Below are 11,801 nucleotides of genomic sequence, written 5' to 3'. Positions count from 1 at the left end.
ATTTAATTACTATTAAATTAAATTCAATTTTAAATGCTTGTAAACTGCATTAAATAAGTAAATAAAAACAAAACAGATATATATATATATATATATATAAATCTCAACACATTTATTTCCTTTATATTTCTACTTCTTACTCCATATTTTTTCCCTTTAACTCTGTTGCTATGTTTAAGAAAAATGGTCACCCTAGTTTTACTGAAACAATTTAAGGAAAAATAGAGCATAATGAAAATCATTCAAAAACATTTAGATTTAAATACAACACAAATGAGGACAACAGTCACCATGCTTTGTAAATTAGCATTATTTCCTGCATTTTCTAATTACTGTGGTTTTAAAATTGGAAAGTTTCTTATCATGTACCATCAGAAAAGAAGAGTGGCGAATGCTTCTCAAATACCAATAGACAGGCAAATAACCTTTTCCCTTTTATGTACAAATTCTTTTTTGTTAGCTTACACAGTATTATTCAAACAAATGATTCTAGCATAGATAGTAGACCTGAGAATTCAAATTCCGAGTTAGTAGCCAGTGGCTGGTAGACTCTAATAACTAAGTAGCCACTTTTCCCTAAATGCTAATGAGTCGGTGACCGATATTGATAGGTCCTTTCTATTTAATATTCACTTCTTGCAAACTTTTTTTTACTTGTATTAAATTATATATTTTTTTCAAAAAATTACTAATAGAAATAATTTACGGATATAAAAAGTTAATTCAATAATAAAAATATGAGAAAAAATTTAGTTTAAAATATCGAATTTAGCTAAACATACTTAAATATTTGGGCAGACGAAATACATTAAATGTATACATTACAACTTTGAAATATGTAAATTGTTTAAGAATTCCCCTTTTGCATGAATCTTTCCATCACAAATTGACAGATTCTGAAGAATCAAATCAATAATTTGAATGGAGGCATTGAACATTTTAATGAAAATTCTGTCTTTCTGAGCTTTTCTGCATTGATGTACTTATATCATTTAAAGATTTCCAGAAAAAAGTGACTGGTTGTGTATTTAATTGAAGTCGCCACTTTAAAAATAAATTTTTTAGAGTTTTTTTTGTTTTGTTGCGAGTGGCTATTTTCAAGTCTAATAGATAGGCAATGATCTATGGTGAAAGTTTTACTTTAAGAAGATGGTTGCTTGTTTCGCTGTTATGAGATTAGATGATTATATTACATCCTAACATTTCATTCATACCATCGCTTCAAAATTAATTCTCATTATCATTTCGTAATTTGATTGAAAAAGATTCAATATAAATATACACTAGCAATCAATGTATACACATAAATGTAGCAATGCAATAACATTAAAAAACATCAATAAGAATAATATTTCAAGCAAACTATAAAATAATTAGCTTTACCAATAAAGCTGAGGATCCGATCAGCAAAGTTATACAAGGCCCAAACATTAGGAGCCCAATAGGAATGAGTTAATCCTCGCTGCACAGGAAATAATCTTGAAAGAACTTGGTTGAGTTGTCCCTTGATTAAAGGATTAAACAGTTTTGTGAGTTTTTAATTTATAACAAAATCATTTTCATTACAAATTATGTTCATTAAATTTAATAAGGTTGAAAACAAAAAACAAAAAATTATTTACAAAATATGACACAGGTTATAAACAATTGATACAGAAACTAAAATTTCACTGAAATAAAAGGTAGTACTAAACTAAAAGGTAGGCCTTAATAAAAAGGTACTAAAAGGCTTAAAGAGTTAGAAAAGGTAAGAGTTATTAAAAGGCTCACGTTTGCCCTTTTAATAACTCTCTAATTTTTGTTATGTTTCAGTTTATCTTTCTGTTATTAATCCTTCATATTACTTTTAAAATATTGGTGGGAAAAATTGGTCAATAAATTTACGAAGCAGGAATTTTCCTTTATACTATATTTTATATTATACTTTAAACTAAACAAAAGATTGAAAAAGATTTAAAATTTAATACAATAATGCGAAATTTTAAAATTAAAGAAATAGGAGTTAAAATCAGGTTAAATTGCATATTATACTGAATTAACCATGTTTGAATTACAAAAAGTTCATTATGCATGCATATTGAAATTAACACATTTATTTTAGTTCAAATACACTAAAAAAAATGAAATTTAGTCTTTTTTCAATATAACATATTATCAACCAATATATTTTATATTTAAACAAAATATATTAAAAGTGCACAAGCATAATGTTTCTTTTTCTAAAAAATAAAAAGCTTTAAGAGGTAAAAATTAAAATGTAATACCAAGTAAATGAAAGGACCAAATGAAACAAGTACAGTAGCAATTCCTACAGCACCCAGTTTTAAAAATCTTTCCACAGAAAATGAGTTTAAATCAAAAAATTTACCTAAAAATTAAAAACAAAGCAAAGATTATAAAATATGGCATTATTATTCATTTAAAGTTGCCTTAAAATAATGCAAATTTAGAAACAGCAATGTTACTAACCATTTTTAAAACAATAATTCTTCAAGAGGAATACAAAATATGCAGGAGCCAGATATAAGTATATATGTTTTAAGTTCAGAAGCACAGAAAACCAAAAGGCAGATCTAACATAATTTCCCTAAAAATGATAAGCGAAGTAAATATACATCCTTTTTTAAGAAAAATATTAAAGGGTTTCAAAATGTATTAAAAACAATTGCTTTGTACCTGAAGCATATCGGCAATAGATAAAAATAAAAACCCGTTCAAAAAGCCATTATATTGAAAATGAATGTGATCCACAAGTAGAAGACCAGGATTCCAAAGTAACAACATAGCAAGTATTACTTCAGCTGATAACCAAGGATCTTTATCCTTGCCTTTTTTAGATTTTATCAACTGAAAAATTCTAAAAATAAAGCAATGTTAGGCACAGGAAACATCAGTAGCACAATTATACAAAAGTTTATGGGAGTTAATTTCAGATGTTCATAACTAATATATTATACTATATTTTTGACAATCAGAGCTTGGAAGAAAAATTTTATTAAAAATTGATTTTAGCTTTGATAAATGCACAGCACATTATATCAACATCATTCAATATTCAACATCATTTGTATGAAGTAATGGCAAACACAAGATTTACTTTAGGAAAGATATGAATGTTTTATTAGTCATTTTATGTTCTTAAATTTATATCTAATGATAAGACAATAAATATAAATCAATAATGAATACTAATCAAAAAAATAATAATAAATAAGGAATAAGTATAGTTCATATAATTCAAAATAAAATACAAATACACAAATTAACTAATAAATTTTTTATATAAACAAAGAATTTTTTGAAAATAAAAACTATTAAATCTCACACAGAATCTAAATTTATTAAATATGCCCTTCTTAATTAATATATTGAATTTCAATTGAGAACACAACACCAATTTATTGTATTAATCTGAACTATAAAATTAAAACAGCAAAGAATTTCTTTCCTTTAAAAATGATCTTAAATTTTATTTAGGTAATGAGACGGGTGAAAAACAATTTATCTAAGTTACTTTATAATGATAAAAATTGAACTTAAAATCTGATAAAAGTAAAGCAACCTAATCATACACCAACTACATTATTTGAATATTGAATCTTAATTACATAAATTGTTATTGCTTATTTAAAACCAGTAGATACATCTTATATGGTGCAACAGCAAAATATACTAACAAAAAAAAGTAATATTTTACATCTCTATAACTAACATAATTATATTCCTAAAATCAAAAACTGACAGAAAAAATTACAATTATTTTAAAATCAGAATTAAAAGAACTGAATAATATGCAAACCTATTAACTCCATAGCAGTATACAATATCAGATATTATCACAGAGAGCCGCATGAAAAATACAGTTTGCAAGCTGGAGTAGTTCAAATTAGAAATTTTCAGCATGTTTGCATCAAAATATTTAGCTGCAAATGCAAGGAGATATTCAAACCAGGCAAAAAAAGGTGGGTAATCTAAAGTCCATTGAGATGTTTCCTAAAAATATCAATGGAACAAAAAATAGTTAGTATATAAATCAAACTTCACAAGGCAATCAAAAATATATTTCAGTAGCTACTTATAGAAGTAGTTTAAATTTTAAAAAGAATGAAATTTTGTATAGTATAAAAAAAGTCATAAGTTTTTAAATTACTCTTTTAGAAAAATTACCATTTTCATATTAATTTAGTTTTACACAGAATTTAAAAAAAAAATATTTTTTAAAAGTGCTGGACGAAATCTTAATTTTCTGAAAAAAGTATGTACACTTACATATACAGAAATTATGAGTACTTCCGTTATTTTTAGTTTACTGAACATATTCCAGTTTTAAAAAAATGAATACATAGTTAACAATTGCACACAGAAAAAATAGTTATTTGATAAAATATAGTTTATATTCGGTTTAAATAAATGTGTCATTGTAGTTAAAAAAAAACTGAAAATTAATTAGCAAAATTAGTAAGTAAAAAAAAAAAAATGTGACCACAAACCTCCAAATACCACTCCTTAAAAGGTTTCTCAAAAGTTATGGCCATCCAGTTACGGTGTACTTCAAAATCTGTAGATTTACTGAAAATGTAAAAATTTTAATTTATAAAATTTCATGCGTTTATAAACATATTTGAGAATATCTTCGTTTTCCCAACAAATGGAATTTTTCTTAAAGAACATAAAATGTATAAGTGGTTAATGAGGAAATTAAATAACAGTTTCAAAGAAAAAAAAATCTGAATTCATTCATAAATAAAAATAGCTTTAATCAATATTTTGGAGGCAAGTTAATTCTGTAATATACTTGTTCTTTAGGTTTTCTAGTATCACTGATAAACCACTTACAAAAAGAAATTGACTTTGCAAAATAAGAAGAAGGAAAATATAACACAAGAAAAATCTTACTGACAAAAATAAGTAAACCTTAAATTATCAGTCTTTTAATTCTAGTGAAAGGATCCTAAAGGGGGACCAAAAGTTTATATTGCAGAAAAAAATAAAAAATAGTTACAGAATTTTTTTTTTTTACTGTTTAAAAGATGTCGTTATTTATGCAAAATCGCTCTGTTGTTACTCTTTGGGTAGCATCATAGCAAGCTTGCAAAGTCTTCCGAAATCATTTGATGGATGTTTTGTTGAAAGTTAAAATGAAAGAACGAGCTACATTGAAAACACTACAATAATACTGGATGGCACGTTTTTTCAAGCTAGGTGTAAAAATCAGTCAGGAATAGTTAACCAGAAGTCTTATGACGAATTTTATCCCTCAGCAGTTAGCTTTACACAGTCAACCATCCACACCTTGGTGATGTCCCTGTAGAATAATTATCTCCAATCTATGGATTGAACTGTTACATGCTGTTAAGAATTTAATCTATAACTGATAAAAGTTCATTTTTTTTGTAATTTTAATTTTCAAAATAAAATTATTTAACAGCTCAAAAAATAATATTAACAAGTAAGAACTTTTTATTTATTTATTTTTGACAATATCTTCTGAACATATTTAATTATCAAAAGTCTTGTTGGAAAACTCAGAGTTGCTGGATTTCAGGCAGGCCAAAAAAAGCAGGTCAGCTTTCAGTTTAAACAAGTTAAAATTAAAAAAGCCTGCTTTTATCAGAACTAATATTTTTCATAAACTGTAATAATATGAAAAGGATATAGAACTATTAATTAATTACTATATTGATGTAATTGAATGTTAAGAACAATTTCGAACAGCAACCTTGCAGTTTCGAAACAGTTTGAAGCAATAGTTTTAACTTTGAAAACGCTAAGAGCAATAGTTTTAAACCATTTAGAAGGACATTTAGAAATAAACTAAATTAATGCAGCTTAAGTATATGAATAATACTAAACTAACTATAATTACTAAATATTTAACTTTTTAAACGGAATATAATAATTATTTGAAACAAATTATGAACAGTTTTATAGAAAATGTCTAATTTATAGAAGATTTAATACAATTTAAAAATTAATTATTTTGAATCAATTTAACGCATAGTTAGGATTAATTAAAATTCGACTGAAATAGGTTTAAAACAATTTCACACAAATATCGCTGGTTCAAAACTAAAATGACACTTCTGCACTCACTTCTCATGTTATTTGACTGAGAAGTGAGAGCAGAAGTGTTGTTTTAGTTTTGAACCAGCGATATGTCTGGTTTAAAAGCAAATTATTTACAGTAATAACGTCATTAAAATTAACAATATTTTATCAATTTATGAAGTGATCCATGCTTTTAAGAGAAAGAAAAATTAATACCATAATTTTTTTAAATTTTATTATTTTACTAAATAGACACCAATAAAATTTATTTGAATGTTAATTTAATTGCATGTTAATTTGAATAATAAAACATACAATATTAACCCCTTAATGATAAGGTTAATTTTCAAGAAAAAGGTCATAAAAGTGCTATTTTTTTTATCCCTGAAAATTATATGAAAATATGTGTATAAACAATATATATATACTTCATTTTTAATTTTTGATTTATTTTTAGCTTGAAATTTTAAAAAATTAAATTTTTAGGAAAGGTCAACATTACAACAAGGGTCACTATGACTTAATGTTGGTTTTTCAGCAAGCAAGGAAAATTTTAAAAATATGTGTTTTCAACATTAAAAAAGAATTTTATTAAACTTACGCATAACATAAATTAAGATTAGTAATTTTTTCTTGTGTGATAAATTTCAAAGCATGAGATACAGAGGCCAACGTAACAACCTGGACAGTATACAGCGTTTCCTTTCTACATCTCTTCCACAATCACCTTAATAATATCCTGGTACTGTCATCTGGTGTGTAAAATGAGAAATAAAATGTTTTCCAGGCAAAAGAAACGAATTAGCCTAATTCTTACTGGCACGTTACTACTGAACACTCCAGCCCGGAAATATCACGGGAGCGAGAAATAGAGAGCGAAACCTCACCCCGTCATTTTCACGGGAGCGAGAAGGAAGGGGTTAAAAAGTTAATAAAAACTGGCTTTTAAAAATAAAAGCCAGTCCTTTTTTAAAAAAACAGACGGTCTGGTTTTTTTTCAGAAAAGTGCCATTTTTTCGCAAAAGTATAAGATATAAGTCTGCTCATCAAATTAACGTACACAGAACTAGATGAAACATTACAGAATAGAAACAGAGCAAATTGTTAGCCACCTATTGACAAGCCCGCTGCTTATAAATATTTTTTATTGCATTGTACAACAATTGGGCATCGGTACTTGATGATTTTAATTAGCTCGAACATTTACCATTATTGAATTATTCGCCATTAGAGAGACACAAAGCTAGCAAGTATTTTATTGAGAAAAATCATTCCATATCACATTTAGGTATAAATTATTCATTATTAGATTTCGATGCAAAGCAAGAAAATATTTGGAAAGACTACTGTATCAGTATGTATGCAAAGTAATTGCAAAGTTTTGAGAAAATAAATAATAACTTCACAAAAGTGGACCAACTCAAAAGCTGTAACTCATAGCCATCCTCCAATCAAGCCACAAAATATTTTTTTTTCAATTTTTGTAAACTAAAAAAGTTGCTTGTATCTTGGTAAAGGCAGTAGGCATGTACAGATACAGAAATATGCCCAAATATTTATAAAGAAAATAGTCATTCAATGTTACAATCTGATATTAATTACTCAAAACCACATTTGTTACTAATGAATCTGTTTGAACGAACATATTTAAAGCGCAAATGAAAAAAATTCGTTACGCTATGGTGCTGTGATTAAATACTGTCATCAAAAGCAATAAATAGGCTTAAAAAAAAGTTTGACAACATTTTTTTAAATCTGTCATTGAAAATATGATATAATGTAACGTGACATTGATTCCTGTTATCAGGAATTTCTATGTTAGTGATTACATTTAAGAACAACCGGAAAAAGTTCATTCCTTTATAGAGCTATAATGAAATCAGAAAGGATGATAAATCAGTTATACTTTTTTTGACAGTTTTCTTTCATTAAAATATATCAAAATAATCAGTGTTGTTTTTTTTAAGAGAATAGCTTTAATTTATTGTTGATTAGTTATTTTGAATAAGATAAAAAAATAAACATAATATAATAAACTTACTAAAGTGGTAAAAACAGTAACTTAAGGCAGGAAACAGCAATAAAAGATATGAGACAATCGTTTATAAACATGACAAACAAAATAAAAGAATAATTGACACAATAGAAAAATATTGTTAAATTAAAGAGCAAATAATTTATTCGTGTTATTTAAATATAAGATTCAAAACATATTTGCCGCACACAGCGAAAAAATATCTTTAAAAAACAAAACCGTTCATCTAAACAAAATTGAGAAGCTTCTTTCTTCTCTGTTTTTCGTACTTAAATTTTATTTACCTGCTTATGCTAACTTGTTGGAAGTTCTACCATGAGCAGAAATTTTCTCAATGCTCATTCTCACTGTATGTAAAAAAAACGCTTACGAAAAAACCGCATGCGAGTCAAAAACTGATTGATTGGCGAGTTTTTCGAGAGTGATTATTTTTCAATAATCAGGTTATTACAGTGTGAACAATCCCTTAAAAGAAGGTAAAATAGCCATAAATAAAATTTACACAGTGTTATAAAAAAGATTTTAAATGTAAATAGACTCCTTTTCCAAATTACAGTACAATATTTTTAAAAAAGTCTATTTTAATATTATCATTTCGTTCTGTGTTTCAAAATTCACGTTCAGCTTAAAAACTGTTTTTTAAATCAAATACAATTGTGGCGTAACTACCACTACAATTCGCGATCGCAACGCTCGAGTACGCCGTCTAGCGGGAGCCTGTAAATATCGGACATTAATTTATCACGTTTTCATTTAGTTCCATCAAAGTCATTGACTGAATCAGACGCCATTTTTTAGCAGCAAATAAGAAACAAAATTTCCCTAAGGAAAAGGCCGAAGAACTTGAAAAAAATCTCCAGAATATTAGTAAATCTTTCAGGAACAGAACACGCCAAACATTTGAAGAAAAATTCCTCAATAATTTTTAATTTCTATTATCAACAAACTTGCAACTGATGACTTCCGATTTCGGATACTGTTACAGATGTGTGTATTAAGGTAAAATGCATTTCTTCTGTCTTCAATTCATTACGAATTAAAGTGAAGTCAACATTGCTTTCGTCATTCCAGTGAATAAATATGAATTCAGAACATACAGAATTGTAATAGTTATAGCATATTCTTCTTCGTTATAGAATAGTATATATTTCTGTATCCATATAATTCGGAAAACAACAATAAAAAATTATCCAAGTTACTTGAAATAGTGCCATTTGTGCTGATTCTTAATTAATTTAAATCGTTTTCTTGGTAAGTTTTTTTTAATTTTGAAAGAATAAGTTCAACTAGAATTCAGCTATTCTGTTTTTAGCTACATATTCAAATTCATATCAATTATAAAATTTTGCTGTGTAGTATGTTATCTAAAAGTAATGAAGGTATAAACTATGTATCTATTATTTGAGAATAAAGTTTTCAAACAAGGAACTTATCATTTTGGAATTCTCCGGGAATCATAAATCAGGTAAGTGCAATGATTTTTACAATAAAAAATTTGCTTGTAAATATTTTTTTTTCATTTGATGATGGTTCTCTACAGAATGGTTTTTTACGTCTGATTAAGAACTATAAGAATAATAAAAAAAGAAACAATATGAAAGTTTTTATTTCAATGTAAAGAATTCTTAAAATCTTTTTTTTATCCTAAGAATTCTTTATTTTCCGTTTTTTAGTTTATAATTTTTTGATAAAAATTGTTCTCAAAATACTTTTTTTGAAAAATTAAATGGTATAACATTATGTGTTTATGTATACTTCTTGTATATTCCAATGTTTGAAGTAATATGATTCAGAAAAGTATGGAATAAAAATTCGGTACTTACGTATTAACGCCACCGCCGCTACAGATTTGGCGGTTTTTAAGTGCCGCCAATCTACACTTAAAATTTTTGCGACAATTCATAAAATAAAACACTTTATTTAAAATCAAAATAGTTAATCGGATTTCGGTGGAAAATGAGCCGATATAGAGTTTAGCATAGATTCAAAACAATCATATCGCCATATGAACTCTGATGAATAAGATTCCAAATGAAATAACATTTCCAAAACGTACGTTTACCAAGATAAAGTTTTATGTTGTGGGAATTGGTACATTTTCGTTTTTTCGGTAAAATATTTCCCTCCTGAAAAAATAAAATTGCATCTTGTTTTGTTTTTGGCAAATCCCAAAGACGAATATTCGTAGCACTAAAAATGGCGACAAAAAAGAATTGTCTTTTTTTTTTGTTTTTGTTTCGTCAGCATTCTTTATTTTACGTTTCTTAGTTTCTAAATAATGATTTTTATTGAAACTTGAAATTTTTTGATAAAAATTGTTGTCAAAAAACTTTGTTTACAAAATTAAATTTCATAAAATTATGAGGCTTATGTATACTTTTTGTTCATTTTAATTTTTGAACTAATATGATTCTTAAAACTATAGAATGTAAAGTTTAAATGGGCCTTTCATGTTATATCATTAAATTTAGTAATACTATTTCTCGGGCATTAGGTTTTAACTCTTATAAGAATATACATATTTTTTTCTGTTAATGTACAAATATTTTTCCGATGTGTTTTGGATATTCCTTCTCTAATAAAAAGAGATACCATTTTGTTTTCGGTTGTACAAGAAAGAAGATCAAGCATTTTTCTTTTTTAAATTTAATAAGCCACATTAAAGAAGGAACGTTGCAATGCTACACGCTACATTAACGACGTCTCCAGAGTAACTGAATGACGGTTCATATGGAAATCGCAGGTAAGCGTCTCATACAACAACGCCCCCTATAGTTCGTTGCGATCGCGAATTATTAAACGTTAATTCATTAGTATATAATGCATGCTAACTCCATTCAACCTTATGTGGTAGCCTTTGACACAAGGTTGGTATAGGGGATTTCTGCTCTCCCCACATTGGTGACTTGCGGAAGTGCTAAGAACATGCTTTTTTCGATGGATGGTGCACACTAAAATGTTGACTTGATATTTGTGACTGCATCATCGTCCTCCTCGCGCTGTTGCTCCTCAGTCTCATTTACACACAACGGGATCTTGCACGCACTCAGCTCCTAATAGCAACACAAGAGAGACCCCACACTCGATCGTGACCTTAATACTGCTCTCACCACAAGCGCTCAAAATATGGGTTTCCATTTTGGGGAAAGAGTTTTCGTCTATGTCAACCAATCACGTCACAAAAGGCGCCCCAAGACTGAATCCAGTTAACATGTCTAATACACTTGTGAATTGAGTTTTAATAATCGTGGTGTTAATTACGCCACAATACTCAGCCTCCCCCACAAGAATGTTATTAATTCTACTAGTAGTATGCAATTTCTACTCTTCCCACAACAATAATTAGCTGCACCGGAGTCTTAATTATTGCCAATACATCTATAAGTCCAGGAAAAAGAAGATAATTGTGTGGAATTGTCTTCAAAATAAATGCACCCTCGTTTCCTCTGGGCATTATGTGTTATAAAATTCAATAATAGTTGTGAAATATTATGATTTTTTCATTCAAGTTTGACCTATACGCTTTTAAATTTTAATTTGATCAGTTAAGGGATTTCCTAGGGGGTGCAGAATCATGAGAAACGCAGTGTCAACTCCTCAATTTCCATTCTTTTCCTCCTTCCTCTTTGAAAAAGCGTTAATTACCTTGGCATTGGCCAAAACGAACAAGCTAGAAATGATTTAAGTGGGAAGAAAATAAGGAAAGAACTACAAAATA

At 27.5% G+C, this 11,801-nt stretch overlaps 1 protein-coding gene across 1 annotated transcript in view; it reads right to left on the bottom strand.

Moving 5' to 3' along the window:
* Positions 1-8,354, bottom strand: part of LOC107456820 (ALG6/ALG8 family glucosyltransferase xit) — a 20,015-nt gene extending 11,661 nt beyond the window's left edge. The window contains exons 1-7 of the mRNA XM_016074783.3: positions 8,090-8,354; positions 4,491-4,569; positions 3,800-3,993; positions 2,677-2,857; positions 2,470-2,587; positions 2,265-2,368; positions 1,384-1,504 (exon numbers count right to left, since the gene is read on the bottom strand). Coding sequence (XP_015930269.1) covers positions 1,384-1,504; positions 2,265-2,368; positions 2,470-2,587; positions 2,677-2,857; positions 3,800-3,993; positions 4,491-4,569; positions 8,090-8,160 — 868 coding nt within the window. The 5' untranslated portion in view covers positions 8,161-8,354. The remainder of the gene's footprint in view (positions 1-1,383; positions 1,505-2,264; positions 2,369-2,469; positions 2,588-2,676; positions 2,858-3,799; positions 3,994-4,490; positions 4,570-8,089) is intronic.
* Between the last annotated feature and the right edge of the window lie 3,447 nt (positions 8,355-11,801).

The sequence above is a fragment of the Parasteatoda tepidariorum genome, chromosome 5 (assembly GCF_043381705.1).
Source record: "Parasteatoda tepidariorum isolate YZ-2023 chromosome 5, CAS_Ptep_4.0, whole genome shotgun sequence".
In the NCBI taxonomy this organism is placed as follows: Eukaryota; Metazoa; Arthropoda; class Arachnida; order Araneae; family Theridiidae; genus Parasteatoda; species Parasteatoda tepidariorum.
The sequence above is the reverse complement of the archived record's forward strand: the minus strand, read 5'-3'. Positions and strand labels throughout refer to the sequence as shown.